Source organism: Tamandua tetradactyla, chromosome 26 (genome assembly GCF_023851605.1).
Source record: "Tamandua tetradactyla isolate mTamTet1 chromosome 26, mTamTet1.pri, whole genome shotgun sequence".
NCBI lineage: Eukaryota > Metazoa > Chordata > Mammalia > Pilosa > Myrmecophagidae > Tamandua > Tamandua tetradactyla.
In genome coordinates, this window is record NC_135352.1 from 10,060,131 (window position 1) to 10,083,395 (window position 23,265).

At 37.7% G+C, this 23,265-nt stretch overlaps 1 protein-coding gene and 1 pseudogene across 2 annotated transcripts in view; one reads left to right on the top strand and one right to left on the bottom strand.

Annotated features, from left to right (window-relative positions):
- Nucleotides 1-23,265, top strand: part of POFUT3 (protein O-fucosyltransferase 3) — a 177,263-nt gene that overhangs the window by 148,772 nt on the left and 5,226 nt on the right. For both annotated transcript variants that reach the window (XM_077144728.1, XM_077144727.1), the window contains one exon: nucleotides 1,321-2,156. In XM_077144728.1, the coding sequence (XP_077000843.1) occupies nucleotides 1,321-2,156 (836 nt within the window). The remainder of the gene's footprint in view (nucleotides 1-1,320; nucleotides 2,157-23,265) is intronic.
- LOC143669854 (peroxiredoxin-like 2C pseudogene) lies at nucleotides 20,888-21,436 on the bottom strand (annotated as a pseudogene).

The window sequence follows — 23,265 nt, forward strand, 5'->3', positions numbered from 1 at the left end:
TGTGTAGATAAGTATTATTTCTAAGGTTGAAGGTCAGAAATAGCAAATGCCAAGTAGAAAAATATGAACCCATTTTTATATGTAAGTCATTCTTTGCTGACTCACTGAGAGTAAAAGCCTATTATCAAGATAGGGGAGATATTCTCTGGCAATTTCTCAGTGCTCAGTACATACCCTCCAACACAATCTTATCTGATATTTAATTGTTTAAAAGCTTTTCTTGATTAATTAAGTTCTCATTAATGTACTGTTGGCACCAAAGAGTTTATATTTATTTGACAGATTGTGCGCTGGCAGTAAATAATTAATTTTTATGAACCCTACCAGAAAAAAATGTGCTTTCTTCAGCTGGGAGCATTTATTTGGAGCATTTTTTTCCCCCAGTAGGTGCTGGAAGATGGATTTTCTTGCCATTTCCTTACATTTATTTTTAAACATTCAAATCAGTGGCTAGAAAATCATCAATGTCAGAAACACTTTAGAGATTCTATACAGTGTGCATTTGTGTTATGATATTGTCTTAATTCTTCTTTCTCAGTTAATAGATAAAAATTCTTTCAGATTGGATCTCCTTCCATGAGGTCAGGAAACAATTGCTTACCACAGTCATTTCTGTCTGCCTAGTATCATGTTTCAAAGATTTCCCAATTAATCCTGTGGAAGCTAAAACCGCTCATAATTATAATCCTGTTATGCTTTCCCTGTTTCTTGATATCCTTGTTAATTCATGTCCATCCTGCAGTGGTCTGTAACATAGTGCTATTATCAGCTCTTCTGTCTTTAAAAGCATCTTGGCTACCATTTTGACTAAGATTGATTAACTGTACTTTGTTGAAATCGATCATTTTGGATTTAACAAAATCTATCTTGTATATTTTTTCTGGTTACTTTTGCACGATTTCGCTTTATTTATTTTTTCTACTAATAACTCTGTCAATCTGGTTGCTTTCCTCCCTCTCTTGTCTTTTTAAAGAACTGCCTATCTTTACCTCTTAGCACCTCTGGGAAGAAAAGCCAATTGCAGGAGACTGAAATTAATTCTTCCTTTAGAACCTAGCCAGGCACTACCCCCATTTCTTGTTTCCATAAAATGAGAAAGGTAGTCACTCCACAACTGTAATACCCTGAGCAGTTTCGGGGGTGGGGTGGGGTGGGATGGGAAAGATTCATGATTGACAGCTGAAGCACTTGATAGCGACACTGTAATGTACTTCCCATATATAGCCTCAAACTCCTTCCTATTCTAGTCTTACCAGGTGGACTCAACCTTAGATGCCAAAACTCATTTGGACAATCTAGTATTTTCTTTTCGTTTCCTAGGTACCGACTTTAATATAGACAGCTTACCTCTGCCTCGGAAGACCCATCACGACTGGGCCCTTTTTCATGAAGAATCTCCAAAAAACAACTACAAATTGTTTCACGAGCCAGTCATCACCTTGTTCAACTACACTGCCACATTCAGCCGGCATTCTCACTTGCCACTAACTACCCAGTACTTGGAGGGCATCGAAATCCTGAAATCACTCCAATACCTGGTGCCTTTGCCGTCCAAAAACGATCTTAGGAAGAGACTTGCCCCATTGGTGTACGTACAGTCAGACTGTAATCCTCCATCAGACAGGGACAGCTATGTCCGGGAGCTAATGACATACATCGAGGTCGATTCCTACGGTGAATGCTTACGAAACAGAGAGCTCCCTCCACAGCTGAAAACTCCAGCCTCCATGGACGCCAGTGGCTTCTATAGGATCATCGCACAGTACAAGTTCATCCTGGCTTTTGAGAACGCGGTGTGTGATGACTACATCACTGAGAAGCTCTGGAGGCCACTGAAACTGGGGGTGGTCCCTGTGTACTATGGATCCCCCAGCATTGCAGACTGGCTTCCAAGTAACCGAAGTGCTATTCTTGTGTCAGAGTTTCCTCACCCCAGAGACCTGGCAAGTTACATCAGACGGTTGGATGCTGACGACCAACTGTATGAGGTCTACATAGAGTGGAAGCTGAAGGGAGAGGTCTCTAACCAGCGACTTCTCACGGCTCTCCGAGAACGGACATGGGGAGTCCAGGACGTCCACCAGGACAATTACATCGATGCCTTTGAGTGTCTGGTGTGCAACAAGGTGTGGGATAATATTAGGCTTCAGGAAAAGGTAAGGGGTTCAGGGTTTTGCGAGGGAGTCCTAGGCTGGCCCTCTGGATCTCTCTGCCCTGTGATCACATCATGTCCCGATGACTTCTCATGCCACTGACTCATCACTGCTCTTCATTGGTATCAGGGAGACCAGGGTTGGCACGAAGTTTGACTATTTCAATACTGTCCCCTGAGGACGGTCATGAAGTTTGCTGGTCAAGTCCTTTTTCCTTAAGACCTCACATTCTCCTTTCTTTGTTAAAGAAATGGACAGTGATGGAAGGAGACTGGAGAAAGTGGTAGGAAGGAGGCCAAAAGCAACAGCAAAAAACAGTTCTGATTCTCATCCACAGGGTCCACCCTTTAACCTCTCCATCAGTAAACACCTTGGCGAAGGAGTGTGATGATTTTTGCCAGGCCCTCATGCTCACACCGCATGGGCTGCCATTTTGAAACTTATTTTCACTTCACATACATGATCAATCCATCTCTCTCTTTGCTCTCTCTCTCTCTCTCATTCTTGTTCTTTCTCTTTCTGATACACGCACTTATTAATATATATGGAGACTATTTAAATAATTATGAGGATATTCCTTAGAAGTCTTCTTTTGCTTAAATATTATAAAGTTTTTAGTAATACCTTTAAATTTCTAGATGCTCTTTATGTAACTTTTTATAACAAGAATGTTTTTTATAACATTTTGTGTATAACTGAATTTTTGTTAAAGGGAAATTCATTGAAAGAAAGAGAACGATTAGTTTCACGTTCCCCTGAAATTTTTAAAAAATGAGTTGGCCTGTACACATTGCTTTCCTGTCATCCACCATTCTCTTCTCTGTCTCTCATATACAGATTCTCAGAAGGCAAACAATTTTTGTTAAATACTTAAATGTTCATTTTGGCTCACATATTAATTTCAGCTCCAACATAAACCTTAACAGTGTATGGATTATTTTTTATTTATACATAGAGTTTTCACACACTAAATATGTATATGTTCAGGCAAATCAAAAACATTTGCAACATTATTTTCCAAGTTTTAACAATTATGAAAGTTTAAGCTCTTGTATCTGGTTTTATATGACACATTTTTCACTTATGCAGTCATTTATTTTTATTTATTTATTTTTTGCAGTAATTTGTTTTTATATGAATGTCTTGTTCAGCAACAGGAACATTAAATATTTCATTCTTATCAGAAGACACATTCTGATTTCCAGTGATTTCCTTTACATCCTAATTTACAGGGCTGCATTACAGCAGAAAATAAAACACCCACATGCACACACACACACACACACACACACACAAAATGCTGTGAAAACACACACGAAAATAGAGACCACATTAATTGCCCATGCTATACCAATTGTTTTCTCAGAATTTGCCAGAGCAGAAAGCATAGAACTTCTGGAGGTGAGGATTTTCCTGGACTGTGTTTTCAAGAATCTGTCCAGTTGTAGAGATTATACATATAAAAAACTGCAAGTCTGTCCCCTGAAAGTCTGTCCAGAGGCAAAAAACCCTATTGGAATGATTATTGGGGACCAGAAGACAACATGAGGGTAGTAGCTTTTTAAAAGATATACGAAGATACATATACTCCTGCATTTCTGACAGGAACAGTTAACCGATTGTGGTATTTCAGAATTCTTGAAGGTGGTATAAGTTAATATCCTTCTCTTTGGAGTTATTGCAGAAAAACTGAGTAGGCTGTCCTTCAGTGGGCTTTTGTTACTCCCAGAAAGTTGGTCAGAGAAGAGGATTAGACGACTTTGCTTGTATTCAATGAATTAGTTAAAATTCTAAAATACGAATGTGCTCATTATTGAAAAGCAGAATAAATCATACCATGAGAGTAAACTAAAGAGTGTGAGAGAGTAGCCATTTGCATTCATCTTACAAGTTTTGTTGCAGCTTACATATGGCACTCTTTGAAGTAAGCTACTTATATTTCAGTTTCTTCACTTTCTTTCTTTTGACCAGGGGAATGATTTGATTTCCTCTAACTCTGATTAGTTTCCTCTTGTAACTGACAATCTTTAAATCATCATGTTTGGATGTAGAAAATGCAATTAACATATCAAATAGATTTTACCCGTCTTTATTCTGCTTCTCCTCTCTTCTCTCTCTCACCAACACACAGATCTAATATTAGTTATCTATTGCTGTGTGCACTAATTTGCTAGGACTGCTGTAACAATTTATTGCAAACTGGATGACTTAAAACCAGGGAAATGTATTCTCTTACAGCTCTGGAGGTCAGAAATCAAGGTCTCAGCCTGGCCATGCTTCCTCCGAAGGTTCCAAGAAAGAATCCTTCCTTGCCCCTCTTCTAGCTTCTCATGACCCAGGCTTTCTTCAACTTGTGGCAGCATAAACTCCAATGTTGCTTCCTTGTTCTCATGGCCAACTTTCTCCCTTGTGTCTCCATCTTCACATGGTCTTCTCCTCTTTGTGTCTTTATCTCTGTTCCTTTTCTCCCCTTTCTTGAAAGGATACCATTCATATGGTATTAAGGGCCCATTCAGTTGCATTGTGACCTCATCGTAACTAATTATATCTACAATGACGTTGTTTCCAAGTAGAGTCACATTCTGAGTTGCTGGGGATTAGGGGATTAGGACTTCCACATATATTTTTCTTGGGGGGGGGATGCAATTCAACCTGCAATACTTTGTGTGTCCATAAACGTAATGAGTTAAGACAATATATATTTATTGTCACCTAAGTGTTACCTAATTTCTGGGACCTCTGCAAGGTTGCAATCAAGTGCTGGCCGCGGTTGGGTTCACATGTGGAGGCTCAACTGGGAAAGGGTCTGCTTCCAAATTCAGGTTCTTATCGGCAGAATTCCGTTTCTAATGGTTATAGGACGAAGCAGTTCCTAGAGGCGACCTGTAGTTCCTTGCTGTGTGGCTTTCCTCAACCCGGCTCCTCAGAGACAGCGAGGGGCCAAGAGACTCCAGCAAGGTGGATGCTGCGCTCTTAGGTAACATAATCATGTACACAGAATCACGCATGTCCTGCTGCGTTTGCCACATTCTGTTCATTAGAATTGAATCTCGAGAAACAGCTGCACTCAGGGGGAGCGTGATGGTGAGGTTCTGGTGTCAGCCTGGCCAAGTGGTCATGCCCAGTGGTCTGGTCAGGCAAGCACTGGCTTCACTGTCGCTGCAAGGCTATTCTGTGGCTGGTTGATAAACTGGAAGGCTGCTGTATTAAATCATCAGTCAGCTGATTGCATCTGTGGCTGATTACATCTGCGATCAACTAAGGTGTGCCTCTCACAACAAGATAATCCAATCAGTTGAAGGCTTTCGAGGAAGAGGAGACTCCTTTCACTGCTTCTTCAGCCAGCAAGCCTCTCCTGTGAAATTTTCCTGACCCTTTTCCAGAGCAGCCAGCTTTACAGCCTGCCCTATGGATTTAGGACTTTTCCATTCCCACAGTTGTGTGAGACACCTTTAGAAATCTCATACTTACAGATCTTTCCCTTTGGTTCTGTTTCTCCAGAGAACCCTGACTAATGCAAGGAGGGAATGTACTTTAATTATATAGAGGAATGTCTTTCAGTATTGAGGAGGACTACCTATCAGTTAATTTTAGATAGTCAAAAAATATTTATTGAGAAATGCTATCCCCATGAGGTTATAATAAGTGAGACAAGATCTAGTCATCAGAAATATAACTTCATAGAGTTTGGATAAACTTTTAAAAAATATTAAAAAAAATAATCTCAGAATAATTTCAGACAACATGGTTAGTGAAACCAGTTTAAGACCTCACTGCTGCAGCTGGTCCCAAGGCAGTGACTGGTGTTCATCCTTTGTGCAACCTATCCTGTGTTTTCTTCACCCTTTGCTGTGATTTGTCTGGCTTGCATTATTTACCTGATGGTGTGAACCAAGCCTTGATAATTTAGGTGTCTATAGTTGCCTTGCCCTTGGTATGCTCTGATCACCACAATTAACTTTCACATTTATCACTGTGTATGGAAACACAAAGAGACGCTCCATAATTCCGCTAAGACCTGTGCTAGTCCTCTTTGCCTCTACTGCATAGAAGCAGTATTAGCTCCTTATGGGTTTATTACCCCTACCATTACAATAATTTCTTTATTTTCCTCCAGGTTCATTAGCATAAGAAACCTGAAGTGACCTGGTGACAATTATAGTTCTGTAGATTCAAATTCAGTGGAAGCTGTCCTATGCCACTAGTGGAAAAGATATTTTCTTCTCCCATTAATCTGAACTAAGGTCTCTGACCTAAAAGAACCTAATGTTGAAGGAATGAGAAGCACAAAATAAGAGGGTTCCTGAGAATGAAGGTGAGATGAGCCAATCCTCCTTTTACTCCTTGGTTCCCTAGGAGTCTACTCTAGCTATTAAGAATACAGGCCTATGCTGGGCTACTGATTTATGTTCTAGTTTGCTAGCTGCTGGAATGAAATATACCAGAAACAGAATGGCTTTAAAAAAGGGGAATTTAATAAGTTGCTAGTTTACAGTTCTAAGGCCGAGAAAATGTCCCAATTACAAGTTTATGGAAATGTCCAGTCAAAGGCATCCAGAGAAAGATACCTTGGTTCAAGAAGGCCGATGAGATTCAGGGTCTCTCTCTCAGCTGAAAGGACACATGGCGAACACGGGGTCATCTGCTAACTTTCTCTCCTGGCTTCTGATTTCATGAAGCTCCCTGGGAGGTATTTTCCTTCTTTATCTCCAGAGGTCGCTGGCTCGTGGACTGTCTACTTCATGGTGCTGCTGCATTCTCTGCTCTCTCTGAATCTCTTGTTCTCCAAAATGTTTCCTCTTTTATAGGACTCCAAAAACTTCTCAAGACCCACCCAAATGAGTGGAGATATGTCATCATCTAATCCAATTTAACAACCACTCTTGATTACATCACATCTCCAGGGAGATGATCTGATTACAGTTTCAAACATACATTGTTGAATAGAGATTGTTCTGCCTTTATGAAATAGGATTTTGATTAAAACATGGCTTTTCTAGGGAACATACATCCTTTGTATATATGTAAACATACAGCACAGTTTAGTAATTCTATACACATTATGGTCCCTGAACTGGTATTTGAGCTGGGCCTTTAACCGGCTATTACACAATTCTTTTAGGTCGCTTTCTTTCTTTAAACATTTTTTATACAATAAAAAACATAAACACACTAAAGGATAGGGGGCTATAATTAATTAATAATCCTGGAGCAGCTGGTCCCTCTAGATTAAGGATTTATCTGACCTAGGAACCCTCTGGGAATTGTATGTTTCAGGAAGACAAACCTAATGTATGAAATCTTTACAGAGTCTCAGTTTAAACCCTAGGTGTTCTTAAGAGTCAACAGGAGTGATGTTGATTGGGATTTAGCAAACCATGTAGGACACTTTCTTTTGAGTAATTGGATACAGAGTAAAGCCAGTGGATCCTGTGTCCATTGTCACATTGTCTATGATAACAGTGTTGTGTATCCATTGTAATGCCTCTTTCACCATACATTGGCTCCCTAGGCTTAGTAAGTCATGAGATGCCATGTTGCTAATTAAGGCATTCTGTAACTCCCGGGTGTGCAGCAAGGAAGTCAAATTTGTATCAATTTCAGTAAGGACAAATTCCTGCCCCTTTTAGGGTACAAAAAGTTTATTGTATTCAACGTGTCACCAAATGGCTAGATGGAAGGAATGGTGCCATACCAAAGGCTCAACATTGATCATTGCTGTTTATAGGTTAGTTATTCAATGGTGATAGTTAATTCTGTCTTGAAGAGTGGGAGCCAAGGATTCGGGGTCCATGCTTAGCCATCATTGTTGCCATGATATTCTCTCTGTTCTTGGGCCTCTGGAAGGAGCAGCAGAGGAGATAGCATATTGTTACATGCTTCATGACTTTATTCTATCTTACAGCTGCACAGTATTCCATTGTATGTACGTACCAAAGCTTGTTTAGCCACTTATCCGTTGATGGATATTTTGGAGTGTCGATCTTGTATCCTGCCACTTTGCTGTACTCATTTATTAGCTGTAGTAGTTTTGCTGTGAATTTTTCAGGATTTTCAACATATAGTATCATATGATCTACAAACAGTGAGAGTTTACTTCTTTTCTAATTTGGATGCTTTTTATTTATTTATTTTTTCTTGTCTAGTTTTTCTGGCTAGAACTTCCAGCACAGTGTTGAATAATAATGGTGACAGTGGACATCCTTGTCTTGTTCCTGGTCTTAGGGGGAAAGCTTTCAGTCTCCCCCCATTGAGGATGATGTTAACTGAGGTTTTCATAGATTACCTTTATTATGTTGAGGAATTTCCCTTCTATTCCTATCCTTTGAAGTGTTTTCATCAAGAAAGGATGTTGAATTTTGTCAAATGCCTTTCTGTATCAATTGAGATGATCATGTGTTTTTTCTGCTTTGACTTGTTGAGATGGTGTATTACATTAATTGATTTTCTTATGTTGAACCATCCTTGCATACCTTGAATAAACCCCACTTGATCATAGTGTATAAATCTTTTAATGTGCTGCTGGATTTGATTTTGCAAGTATTTTGTTGAGGATTTTTGCATATGTATTCATTAGAAAGATTGATCTGTAATTTTCTTTTCTTGTAGTGTTTTTGTCTGATGTTGATATGAGGGTGATGTTCTCTTCACAGAATCAGTTAGGTAACTTTCCCTCCTCTTCAGTTGTTTTTGAAGCATTTGGGCCAGATTGGTACTCATTCTTTCTTTTTTTTTTTTTTTTTTTTTTAAAGGGAGGAAGGGAAGGAAAGACAGAGAGAAGGAAGGAAGGATGGAAGGAAGGAAGAAAGGGAAACATCTTTAAACATTTTCTTGTTTTATTATATTTTGTTTGTTTGTTTGTTTTTTACATGGGCTAGGGCCGGGAATCGAACCGGGGTCCTCCGGCATAGCAGGCAAGCACTCTTGCCCGCTGAGCCACCGCGGCCCGCCCTCATTCTTTCTTGAATGCTTGGTAGAATTCACATGTGAAGCCATCTGGTCCTGGACTTTTCTTTTCTGGGAACTTCTTGATGACTGATTCACTCTCTTTACTTGTGATTGGTTTGTTGAGGTCATCTATTTCTTCTCAAGTCAATGTTGTTCATGCCTTTCTAGGAAGTTATCCATTTCGTCTACTTTGTCTAGTTTATTACCATATAGTTGCTCCTAGAATCCTCTCATTACCTCCTTTATTTTTGTGGAGTCAGTGGTTTTGTCTTCTCTTCCATTTCTGATTTTAGTTCTTTGTAACCTCTCTTTTTTTCTTTTTATCAGCCTAACTAAGGGTCCATCAATTTTATTGATTTTCTCAAAGAACCAACTTCTGGTTTTATTGATTTTCTCAATTGTTTTCATGTTCTAAATTTTATGTATTTCTGCTCTAATCTTCATTATTTTTTTCTCTTTTGTTTGCTTTAAGGTTAGTTTGCTGATCTATAGATTTTCCAAGTGAACATTTAATTCCTCAATTTTTGCTCTTTCTTCTTTTTTAATATAGGCATTTAAGGCAATAAATTTCCCACTTAAAGCTGCATTTGCTGCATCCCATAAATTTTGATATGTTGTGTTTTTATTTTCATTTGCCTTGAGATATTTATTGATTTCTCTTGTAATTTCTTCCTTGACCCACTGATTGTTTAAGAGTGTGTTGTTTCGCCTCCATAATTTGTGAGCTTTCTGGGCAACTTCATTCCATTATGATCCGAGAAAGTGTTTTGTATTATTTCAATCTTCTTGGATTTGTTGAGGCTTGCTTTGTAGCCCAGCATATGGTCTATCCTTGAGAATGATCCACGAGCACTTGAGAAAAATGTGTGGCCTGCTATTGTAGGGTGTAATTTTCTGTAAATGTCTGTTAAATGTAGTTCATTTATTGTATTATTCAAAGTCTCCGGTTTTTTATTGATCTTCTGTCTAGCTATTCTATCCATTGATGAGAGCAGGGAATTGAATTTTCCAGCTATTATGGTAGAGGTTTCTATTTCTCCCTTCAGTGGTGTCAGTGTTTGCCTCATGTATTTTGGAACACTTTGGCTCAGCGCATAAATAATTATGATTGTTATGTCTTCTTATTGAATTGTTCCTTTTATTAATGCATAGTGTCCTTCTTTGTCTCTTTTAATTGTTTTACATTTGAAGTCTAATTTGTCAGATATTAATATAGATATTGCTAAATTTTTCTGCTTGTTGTTTACATGAAATATATTTTCCCAACCTTTCACTTTCCCCTGTAGACAGCATATAGATGAGTCCTGTTTTTTAATCCATTCTGCCAGTCTTTTGATTGGGGAGTTTAATCCATTAACATTTAGTGTTATTACTGTAAAGGCAGTACTTTCTTCTACCATTTTCCCTTTTGCATTTTATATGTCACATCTAATATTTTTTCTCGTTTTATCATTACTGATAGTATTCATTTCTATACTCTTTTCCAGACCTCTCTCCTGCCTTTTCCTATCTACCTATAATGTTCCCTTTAGTATTTCTTGCAGTGCCAGTTTCATGGTTACAGATTCTCTCAGTGATTCTTTGTCTGAAAATATTTTGAGCTCCCCCTCATTTTTGAAGGACAGTTTTGCTGGATTTAGAATTCTTTGTTGTCAGTTTTTGTCTTTTAAAATCTTAAATATATTATCATACCACTGTCTTCTTGCCTCCATGATTTCTGCTGAGAAATCCACACATAGTCTTATTGGTTTTCCCTGATATGTGATGGATTGCTTTTCTCTTGCTGCTTTCAAAATTCTCTTTTTCTTTGACATCTTACAGCCTGATTAGTAAGTGTCTTGGAGTATGTCTGTTTGGATTTATTCTGTTTGGGGTATGCTGCACTTCTTGGATCTGTAATTTTATGTCTTTCATAAGAGATGGGAAATTTTTAGTGACTATTTCCTCCATTAGCCTTTCTCCTCCTTTTCCCTTCTCTTCTCCTTCTGGAACACCCACAACACATATATTTGGGTGCTTCATGTTGTCATTCAGTTCCCTGAGACCCTGCTCATATTTTTCCATTCTTTTCCCTATATATTCTTTTGTGTGTTGAATTTCAGATTTCCAGTCCTCTAGTTCACTAATCCTTTCTTCTGCCTCTTCAAATCTGTCATTGTAGTTTTCCATTATTTTTTATTTTCATCTCTTCTACTGTGCCTTTCATTCCCATAAATTTGGTGATTTGTTTTTTCAAACTTTCGATTTGTTTTGTTCGCTCAGTGCCTTCTTTTTATCCTCCTTGTACTCACTGATTTGATTTTTGATAAGAGTTTCCATGTCTGTCCGACCATCCTGAATTAGTCATTTCAACTCATGCATCTCATTTGAATTGTTGGTTTGTTCCTCTGACTGGGCCATATCTTCAATTTTCCTAGTATGACTCGTTATTTTTTGTTTGCATCTAGGGATTTGACTTCCTTAATTAGTTTATTCTGGAGGTTGTTTTCACTCGTTTACCTAGGATTTTCTTGCTGGATGGCTTTGTTCTCTATCTATTCTTTGACATTCAGTTCAACTTATTCTAGGCCTCTAGCATAGTTCTGTTTAACTGATCAGAATTTTTCAGTTCTTGTTTATCTATTTTGGGGCCTTTTTTTGAAGAAGAAGAAGATCTCCTCAGATATTATAGACCCCAGTCAGATTTCCCTGACTGGACTAGCCCATGTCTCGGAGGAAAAAGTTGCCAGCATCAGTTTTCCCTGAGGGTGAGACCCAGCAGGTTGCCAGACTTTCCTACGAAGCCTGTATACTCTGTTTTTCCTGTCTTGCCCAGCCTGTGTCGCTTGTCTGCCCATGGCTTCCCTCCACAGTAAAGTGGTGTGGTGCCTTTAACTTCAGTGGACTCTTCCTGCTGGGGGTGTGTTTGAGACAGAGGTGAGGTTGTAGGTTGGCATTAAAAATTGCTTCAGTTTTCCAGTCCCTAGGGCCTGACTTTTCTGGGGAAGGAATTGCACTTGAGCTGGGTCCCAGCTTTTTCCTGGGGAAGGTATAGCCTTTAAGAAATTAACTCCTTTCACCTGATTATTTTGTCTCTCAGAGGAGCTTAATTCTGCCTTTGCTTGGAGCAGTGCTGGAGCCTGAGAAATGAGCTGTTAAGTAGTAGAAACCAGGTGGGAAAAGACAATCCTTTTTAGAGGCAGGAACCCTGCTTCTCAGATCTGCCAATCAAGAGCTTAACTTGGTACTATGTATCTCCAGGTTCTATGTGCCCTACCCCCCCTTTTTTTAGGGCCCAGACTTTTTACAGTGTTTTGTTCTGTCCAACTCAAAAAAGTCTCAGTTTTTGCCTTTTTTTCTTTTTCCATCAGCCCCACCCCCTCTCTGCCAGGCCAAATACTCCTAGTACGTTTAGCTTTTATTCCAGATTTATCTGTGCTGGGGGCCTATTTTCAGTAGTCAGAATTTCTTAATTAATTCTGCAATTTAAGCATGGTGAGCTAAGCCCTTGCTGCTAGTAAAGTCTGTTTCCTTTCCCCTGGGGGAACCAACCTGCAACACCCATGGGGGAGGGGCGCCGGCCTGCACAGCTTTGAGGACTTACAGTTCTGTGTGGGTCTCAGCCAGTTCAGCTTGTCCAGACTGGTGTATGCTGTGTGTCTGGTCACTGATATAGGCCCAGCAGTTGTTCTGTCCTGTTCCTGTCCCTTTCCTTATTGCTCAGGAGGACAAACTAAATTCCACACCTCACTAAGCCGCCATGTTGCCCCCTCTTCCTTGTGATCTTGATCTGCATTTCCCTTGTAACTAATGAACACGGGCTTTTTTTTTTTTTTTAATTAAGAAGTTGTAGGTTTACAAACCAATCATATACAAAATATGAAATCCCTATACACCAGCCTACCACCAACACCTTGCTTTGGTGTGGAACATTTGTTACAATTGATAATAGCACCATTTATTTTACTAGGAGTTAACTTTGTTACAATTGAAAGATTATCAAAATAGTACTGTTCACTATTGTCCATAGTTTACACTAGGTGTGTTTTTTTTCTCCCATATAATACCCTAGTATTAACACCTTGTATGAATGCCATATATTTATTGTAATCCATGATAGAACATTCTTTTTATTTAAAATTAAAAATTTTTTTTAAATACCCAGAAACACCACATGCAAACATTCCTAACTTTTGATCATTTCGTTCTACGTATATAATCAGTAATTCACAATATCATCAAATAGTTGCATATTCATCATCATGATCATATCTTGGAACATTTGCATCTATTCACAAAAAGAAATAAAAAGAAAACAGAGAAAAATTCGAAGATACCATACACCCCACTCCTCCCCCTCATCAATCACCAACATTTCAATCTAAATTTATTTTAACATTTGTTCCCCTATTCATCTTTGTTCCATGTGTTTTACTCGTCTGTTGATAAGGTAGATAAAAGGAGCATCAGACACAAGGTTTTCACAATCACACAGTCACATTGTAAAAGCTGTATCATTATAAAATCATCTTCAAGAAGCATGGCTACTGGAACACAGCTCTGATAGAACATTCTTAACCTTGTACTGTTAGCTATAGTCCATTGAATATAGTAGGGTTCACTATGTAGTATACTACTATGTTCTATCTTTTAATTTTCATTAGAGTAACATATGAGACCTAAAGTTCCCCCCTTAACCACATTCATCTATATAATTCATTGCTATTAAATATACTCACAATTAATGTGCTGCCTTCACCATTGTTCATTTTCAAACATTTGCAATCAATTTAAATAGAAATTCTGCACAAATTTAGCACCAACACCCCATTCTCTAATCCCGGTGTATTCCCTGATATTTATATTCTAGATCTAAATCTTTGAGTTTGCTTATTATAATTAGTTCATATCAGTGAGATCATATATTTGTCCTTTGTGTGTGGTTCATCTATGTTGTCACAGGACTTAATTCATTTCTAAGCTGAATAATATTCCATGGTATGTATATATCACATTTGTTTATCAGTTCATTGGCTGAAGGGCACTTGGATTACTTCCATCTTTTGGCAATTGTAAATAATGCTGCTCTGAACATAGGTGTGCAAATATGTTCAAGTCCCTGCTTTCAATTCTTCTGGGTATATACCTGGTAGCAGATTACTGGGTCTTATGACAAGTCTGTACTTAGCTTAAGTGTCTTCCATAGCAGCTGTACTGTTTTACATTGCCCCCAGCAATGAATGAATGTTCCTATTTCTGCACATCCTGTCCAACAACTGCAATTTCCTATTTTTTAAATAGTAGTCATTCTAGTGGATGTGAAATGATATCTTATTGTGTTTTGATTTGCATTTCCCTCATAGAAGTAATGTTGAATTGTTGAATATTTTTTCATGTGCTTTTCAGCCACTTATGTATCTTCTTTGAAGAAATGTCTAGTCAACTGTTTTGCACATTTTAAAATTGGGTTGTTTGTCTTTTTATTGTTGAGTTGTAGAGTTTTATACACACACACACGCACACACACACACACACACACACTCTGGCTATTAAACCCTCATTGGATATGTGATTTCCAGATATTCTATCCCGTTGAGTAGGTTGTCTTCACTTTCATCACAAAGTCCTTTGAGGCACAGAAGTTTTTTTTTTTTTTATTGAGGAGGTCCCATATAAGTTTTTTTCTTTCATTGCTTGTGCTTTAGGTGTAAAGTCTAAGAAACCATTGCCTAACACAAGATCTTCAGGATTATTTCCTATATTTTTCTTCTAGGAGTTTTATACTCCTGGTTCTTATATTTGGGTCTTTGATCTATTTTGAGTTAATGTTTGTATATGGTGTGAGATAAGGGTCCTCTTTCATTCTTTTGTATGTGAATATCCAGTTCTCACAGAACCATCTGTTGACAGGCTATTCTTTTCCAATTGTGTGGATTTTACATCTTTGTCATAAAACAATTGGGCGTAGATGTGAGGGTCTATTTCTGAGCTCTTGAGTTAATTCCATTGGTCAATATATCTAAGCTTATTTTGCCTCCATTGCTTTGTAGTATGTTTTAAAGTCAGGAAGTGTGAGCCTTCCAACTTCTTTCTTCTTTGTCAAGATGTGTTTGGCTATTTGGGGTCTCTTAACCCTTCCAAATAAATTTGATAATTGGCTTTTCTGTTTCTGCAAAGTAGGCTGTTGGAATTTTGATAAGGATTGTGTTGAATCTGTAAGTCATTTTGAGAAGTGACATCTTAATGATATTTAGTCTTCCAATCCATGAACACAGATGTCCTTACATTTATTTATGTCTTCTTTGAATTCTTTTTCTGTACAAGTCCTTTACATCCTTTAAAAATTTATTCCTAGATATTTAATTCTTTCAGTTGCAATTTTCAATGGATTATTTTCTTTATTTATGTCTTCTTTGAATTCTTTTTCTGTACAAGTCCTTTACATCCTTTTAAAATTTATTCCTAGAAATTTAATTCTTTCAGTTGCAATTTTCAATGGATTATTTTCTTGATGCTCATTACTAGTGTACAGAAATCACTATTGATTTTTCATCCAACTTTATTGAGTTATATAATATAGTCACATACCATATAATCACCCAAATTATACAATCAGTGATTCACAGTATCATGATATAGCTGTACATTCATCATCACAATCAATTTTTGAACAATTGCATTACTCCAAAAACTAAACTAAAAATAAAAGTGAAAAAGAATATCCAAGAAACCCTATCCCTCCATCCCCCATATTATTTATTTTTGTTTTTTTTTTTCTTATTCATCTGCCCATACATTGGATAAACAGAAAAGGGAGTATCAGTCACAAGGTTTTCACAAATCACACACTCACCTTAAAAACTCTATAGTTATTCAGTCATCTTCAGGAATCAAGACTGTGGGATTATAGTTCAACAGTTTCAGGTGTTTCCCTTTAGCTGCTCCAATACACCAAAAAACTGGGAGGGGATATCTATATACTGCATAAGAATAAACTCCAGAATGACCTCTTGGCTCTATTTGAAGTCTCTCAACCACTGAAACTTCATTTTGTTTCATTTCTCTTACGCCTTTTTGTCAAGAAAATTTTCTCACTCCCACAATGCCACGTCAGGCTTGTCCCCTGGAGTCATGTCCCACATTGCCAAAGAGACTTACAGTCCTGGAAGTTAAGTCCCATATAGGGGAATGGCAGTGAGCTCACCTGTGGAGTTGGCTTGGAGAGTGAGGCCACATCTGAGAAACAAAAGAGGTTCTCTGGGGGTCACTCTTGGACATAGTGATAAGGTAGGCTTAGCTTCTCCTTTGCAGGAATAACTTTCATAAAGGCGTGCCCCAAGGTTGAGGGCCTGGCCCATCAAATTGGCAGTCCCCAGTGATTGCAAGAATATTAGATCTACCCCAGATGAGGAAGTTTAATATTTCCACATTTTTTCCTCCAGTCCCTCAAGGGTCCTTTGCAAATACTTTTTAATCTTCTTGCTAGATTACTCTGGGATGTATCAGTGCATCACCAACCCATACAAACCAATAAGATCTAACTCCCTATTCAAGATTCCATGTAATTACAGTGTTTGAGCTTGAATAAGCTCACTGTACAGGTTAGATTAGACAGTGTGCTACTGAAAATATAAATTTTGCACCAAATAAACATCTCTTCCTTTGGTCTCACACAGAAGTTGAAGTTTTAAAATAAAAATCAGTATCATCCTTTACGCTTTAGTCTACTTTACCTTAGTCCTACCCAGATCAGCTTCATTTGTATGTCTAATTAAAGTCTGATTACTTTTTCAGTGTTTTTAACAGTTACTCTATGGGGTAAATCAATTATGAAAGTTGACTTTAATAGCTATAGAGCTCTAACTCTGAGTTTTAGGCATCACACAAATACCCGAAGTTCTAGGAAAAGACCACAAAGAACTTAGCATCTCAGAGTTTAGAAATAACCATTGCAACTCTGAAATAGAAGTGACTGCAGTATAGCCTCAAGGTTCATTCACCTAGTTGTATGCCCCACAAGTTCATTCTTTCTTGCAGCTGCCCAGTAGTCTATTATATGTAAGCACCTTAGATCCCTCTCTATTCTTCAATCAATATATCCTTAGGTCACTTCCATCCATTGCAAATCGTGATGATCACTGCTGCCATAAACACCAATGTGCAAATATCCGTTCATGTGTCTGCTCTCAGTTCCTCCAAGTATACACCTAACTGTGGGATTACGGGATCTTAGGGCAACCCCACCTGTAACTTCCTATGGAGCCACCACATTGCCCTTCAGTGGGCCTGCACCTCTCCACTTCCCTACTGACAGTGAATAAGTGCCTCTCTCTCTCCACATTTTCCCCAACACTTGTATCTTTTTGTTAATTTTTAAACAGTTTTATTCACACATCATACAATCCAATTTAAGTGAAGAAATCAGTGTTTCCTGGTATAATCATATAGCCATCCCTTCATCACTACAGTCTATATGAGGACATCTCCATTTCTTCTACGATGAATCCTATACTCCTCCCCCACATCCCCCACTTTGGCTTTGGCATATTGCCTTTGTTACATTCAGTGGAAGCAATGTTTCTGTTAATTATAGACCCTAGCACGCACTGATTATTCCACCCCCATAGCATACCATTTTCAACACCTTGTAGTGTTGACATTCATTTACCTCATTACCTGCTTCTCTAACTTCTATTTCTAGGTATTCTCTAGGTATCCTATATTCTGTGTTTTAAGACTTTGAGTTTAGATAGTCTAGTTAGTTCATATTATTGAAATCATACAATATCTATCCTTTTGAGTCTGACTTATTTCACTCATTACGTCCTCAAGATTCATCCATGTTGTCGCAAGTTTCAGGTCTTCGTTTCTTCTTACTGCTGTATAATATTCCATTGTTTGTATATACCACATTGTGTTTATGCATTCATCTGTTGAGCATTTGGATTGTTTCCATCTTTTTACAATTATGAACACTGCTGCTATGAACATCAGTGTGCAAATGTCTGTTTGCCTCCCTGTTTTCATATCTTCTGAGTATATAGCAGAAGTAGTAGAATTGCCAGGTCATTTGGCAACTCGATATTTTGTTTTCTAAGGAACCACCAAACTGTCTTCCACAGTGCTGCACCATTTTACACTCCTACCAGCAGTGAATAGGTGTGCCTATTTCTCCTCCTCTCTAACACTTTTAGTTTCCTGTTTATTTAATAGCAGCCGTTCTTACAGGTATGGGAGGATATTTCATTATGAGTTTGATTTGCATTTCCCTAATAGCTAATGAAGATGAACATCTTTTCATATGCTTTTTAGCCATGTGTATTTCCTCTTTGGAGAAATAACTATTCATATCTTTTGTCTATTTTATAATTGGGTTATTTGTCATTTATTGTTGGGTTGTAGGATTTCCTTCTATATACTGGATATCAAACCCTTATCATATCTATGGTTACCAAATATTCTCTCCCATTGAGTTGGCTGCTATTTTACCCTTTTGACAAAGTCATTTGAAGCACAGAAATGTTCAATTTTGAGGGTTTCCCATTTATCTATTTTTTCTTTTGTTACTTGTACTTTGGGTGAAGGTCTAAGTAGCTGCCTCCTGTCACTAAGTCTTGAAGGTGTTTTCCTGTATTTTCTTCTAGGAGTTTTATGGTAATAGTTCTTATGTTTAGGTCTTTTATTCACTTTGAGTTAATTTTTGTAAAAGGTGTGAGGTAGGGGTCCTCTTTCATTCCTTTGGATATGGATATCCAGTTCTCCTAGATCATTCTTTTTAAAATCCATTTTGCAAATCTGTGCCTTTGATTGAGAAGTTTAATCCATTAACATTCAGTGTTATTACTGTAAAGGCAGCAGTTACTTCAGCCATTTTTTTCTTTGTTTTGTATATGTCATATCCTGTTTGTCCCTCTTTTTCCTTTATTGCAGCCTCCTTTTCCTGTATAGTTGATCTTTTGTGATATATTGGACTAATCCCTTTCTCATTTCTGTTTCTGTATATTTTTAAAATACTTTCTTGTTACTTTGGGGTTTGTCTTATAAAATCTACATCTATAACATAATAATTTGTAAAGATACCAGCTTAGCTGCAATAGCATACCTGTTCTCTGCTCCCATATCTCTGTTTTCCCTTCTTTATGTTGCTTTTGTCTCACTTTATCACTTTACATTTTGTACTTCCATTTTCAGGAAATATGCCTTTTTCTTGTTCAATTGTGTTCTGACTTCTATAGGAATTAAAGAACAGAGTTGTGTATTGAGGACACAGTACTATTGAGTTAAAAATTTATGAAAAATTTAATTTTTATTGATTAAAAGCATAAACATCCATGTACATATACATGAAACTATATTAAAATATTTGGAGGTGTTAAGTATTTATTTACTGTGTAACTTTGTAAGTTTTATATAAAAGTATTGAAGTGTTATAAGTTCAAAGATGTATTATACTTGTTAATAATTACCAATATTTTTATTTTGCTGTACTTTTCGTCAGAATTTCTAGGACACTTCCAGCATACATATTTATTAAGATTTTAGAAAAATAAAAGATGGAAATAATCCTCTAAATAAAAGCAATTTTGAGGTGACATAGCAGCTGTCTACCAATGTACAACCAAACCACTTTTTACATTCAAGTTAAAAAGATTTTCTAGTTTATGCAATTTTTAAAGTTTCCTTTCAAAAAGTATAGTGATCGTATTTTTAAATACGTATCTTAAATACCTAAAACTAAGATTTATCTCCCTTTACCAAAAAGAAAATTCTACTGAAATTCGTAACAGGTATATGTATAAACTACTCCATTTGCCACCTTTCTCCTAGTAAAGAAATCAGGATGAAAACATTTGGACCGAAGCCTATTTAATTTGCAGATTTGTGGAGCATGTTATGTAGGAATATATTCTTCACATAATTTTAACATTCTGTTCCTGGCCAAAAATTAATTATGTCATTATAAAGCTGTTAGAAACATAGAAATGTATAAAGAAGAAAATAAAAACACTGGCAACATTATGGTGTTCTTATTTCCTGTTTTCTTTCCAGGCATAGAAAAACATAAGCATATACATATAAAATAGGATTACATTGTTTATAAAATTTGATATCCTGTTGTTGTTTTTTCTCTATACTTTATGGTGGGGGGTCACATGTCATTCTTTTCCCACGTGACTATCCCATTATTGCAGCACCACTCGAACTTTTTTGGGGGGGTGGGGGTGGGGAGTGCATGGCTCGGGAATTGAACCCGGGTTTCCCCGCAATGCAGACAAGAATTCTACCACTGAACTACCCTGGCACCCCTTGATATCCTGTGTTTTTTCACTGAATAAAGTGGTCATGAGTTGCTTTCCCTTGCCCTTAATAGTCTTCCTAAGAATTTATGGTTTTAATGGCAAAAAAGCTTTCATTGAATGAATGAGTTTTTTCTTCTTATTTCTTTTTCTGGAGTGATGCCAATATGAAAATGATCATGGTGATGAATACACAACTATGTAATGACATGGTGAGCCATTGGTTATATACTGTGGATGAACTGTGGGTGTGTGTGAGGATTTCTCAATAAAAATATTTAACAAGAATGCTATTTATTACTTTTATAGCTTTATATAGCTTCACAGCCTCTCACCAGGCAATTCAATTGTTGCATTATCCCTGAATGTTTTTGTAAGTTCTCGAATACTTGAATGGTCAGCAAGTGAGACAGTGATACTGCATCTCAAACATCTAAGGTCATATTCCTCCAAATCCAACTGAAAACAAAAGATTCTATATTGAGTCACACATGGATAAATGAAGGAAGGTCAGCTTGTAAAGTTCTCATGCTGAACTACAAGCAGTAGGACAGAGTTGATGGGTTGATGATTCCATCTATTCCTGTCACAGTATATAAAATGAGTGTTGCTACTTGGACCTAATGAGGGTTCTACCTTGCTGAGCATATCTCCTTGAAAATAAAAATAAAAAAGAGGGCCAGTCACTGCCTGACACATACTCTGAATGCTTTCTGAGAATATATTTGACATTTTTGTGGGGGCTCTTCCTGAGGAGGCAATTTCTTCACCTCTTTTCGTTCCAAATTTTTTATAAACTTCTCCCTCAAGATCATGAGAATACCCAATCTGTTTGCAGAAAGCCTCAATATGATGGTGGGATGACCGTCCAGTCATTAAAAGGGTGACATTTGCATATGATAATAATCTCCCGGAGGTTTGGGCCAGATCTTCTACATATACCATGCAGACGCAACACAAGAAATGCTGCACAGAGATCACAACGACCCAACACTCCAGGAACAGCATACTGAACTGCACCTGCTTCCCCGAGGTACCAGGCACAGGCAGCTCGGCCATTGTGGCAGGCAGGGTCTGCCCAGGCTTGGGGCCAGTGGAGCTGGGGTCAGGGCTGGGGCTGTGCAGCTACGGACCTGCCACATCCTGGGTCTGGCCATCCTGCCCTATATCCAAGGGTCCCAGGTCTGCCACTGTTGGGTTTTACACTTACCCTTTTAGTGACCCTTACTGATAATATTCATTTGTTGACACTGCTCCAAGCCACTCTCTCCTGTCTTTCTTTCAGCCAGCGGAATTCCCTTCAGTAATTCTTGTAGGGTGGTTTCTTGTGGACAGAATCTTAGTTGCTGTTTATTTGTGAATATTTTGTGCTCCACCTCATTTTTGAAGGATAATTTTGCCAGATAAAGAATTTTGACTGGCAGTTTTTCTCTTTTACTACCTTAAATATATCATACCACTACCTTCTTGCCTCCACGGTTTCTAATGAGAAATTGACACTTTGTCTTATTGAGGATCCCTTGTATGTGACCAAACATTGTTCTTACTTGCTGCTTTCAGATTCTCTCTTTATCTTTGGCATTTGACATTCTGATTAATATGTGTCTTAGAGTAGTTCTATTAGAATTTATTCTCTTTTGAGGATGGTGTGTTTCTTGGACATGTATACTTATGCCTTTCATAAGAGTTGGGAATTTTTTGGTCATTATTTCCTCAAATATTTTTTCTGCCCCTTTTCCCTTCTCTTCTCTTTCTGGGACAGTTATGACATGTGTGTTTGTGTACTTCGTGCCGTCACTCAAATCCCTGAGACCCCACTCACATTTTTCTATTCTTTTCTCTATCTGGTCTTTGACTATATATTACTATATGTCCTGTCTTCTAGTTTCTTGATTATTTCTTCTTCCTGCTCAAATCTGCTGTTATATGCCTCTAGTGTATTTTTAGTCCCTACTATTTTGCCTTTCACCCCTGTACATTCTGTTATGTTTCTTTTTGTACTTTCAAATTCTTTATGCTCATACATTGTCTTCTTAATCTTCTTTAGCTCTTTGTGCATATTTTTCTTAATCTCCCTGGATTGTTTTAGGAAATTTGTTTGAACTTCTTTGATTAGTTTTCCAAATTCTATGTCTCCTTTGAAGTTTATAATTTGTTCTCTTGACTGAGCCACATCTTCCTATTTCATAGTGTGTCTTGAAATTTTTTTGCTGATTTCTGTGCATCTGATTATCTTGATGAGTTTACTCTGAAGGTCAGTTTCTCTCCTCTTGCCTAGTGTTTTATTGTTGACTGGCTTTCTGTTAAGGCTTTTCTTTGATGCTTGGCCCAACATATTCTGGACCTTTAAAATAGCTCGAGTTTAACCAAATGTATTTTCTCAGCTCTTTATCTGATTCATGACCTGAATACATGGCACATTTTTTTAAGATTGCATTTTGTGTAACTGATTAACCTCCAGGAGAAAGTTTCCTTTTCTCTGTTCCTTCTCTGGGAATCTTGATCTGTTCTGTTTGTTTCTGTGCCAGACTATCTCCTCAGCTCCAATGATTTGATTTGTTTAAATTCTCTCTCTGATTCAGTACCCCATTTTCCTTACACTTTTTAGTTCTTGAACACTCCTGCCTTACAGCACTTCAGTTTACAACCCCTCCCTCCCTTTTTTCCTCTGTGAGGCCTGTCCCCAGTTTCTTCCCTTTTGGGGTATCCCACCCTAGAAGGTCAGAAAAGTCCATATTGCATTTAGGTATCAGCCAAATGAAACTGAATGGTTAAGTGAGCGCACCATTTGGCAGCTGCCCTTCTCCTCAGTCTCTCACTTCTTCCCCTTCCTGGGGGCCGTTTTCTATGCAGCATCCCTCAGCAGCTTGTATTTAGTCCTGGGTCTC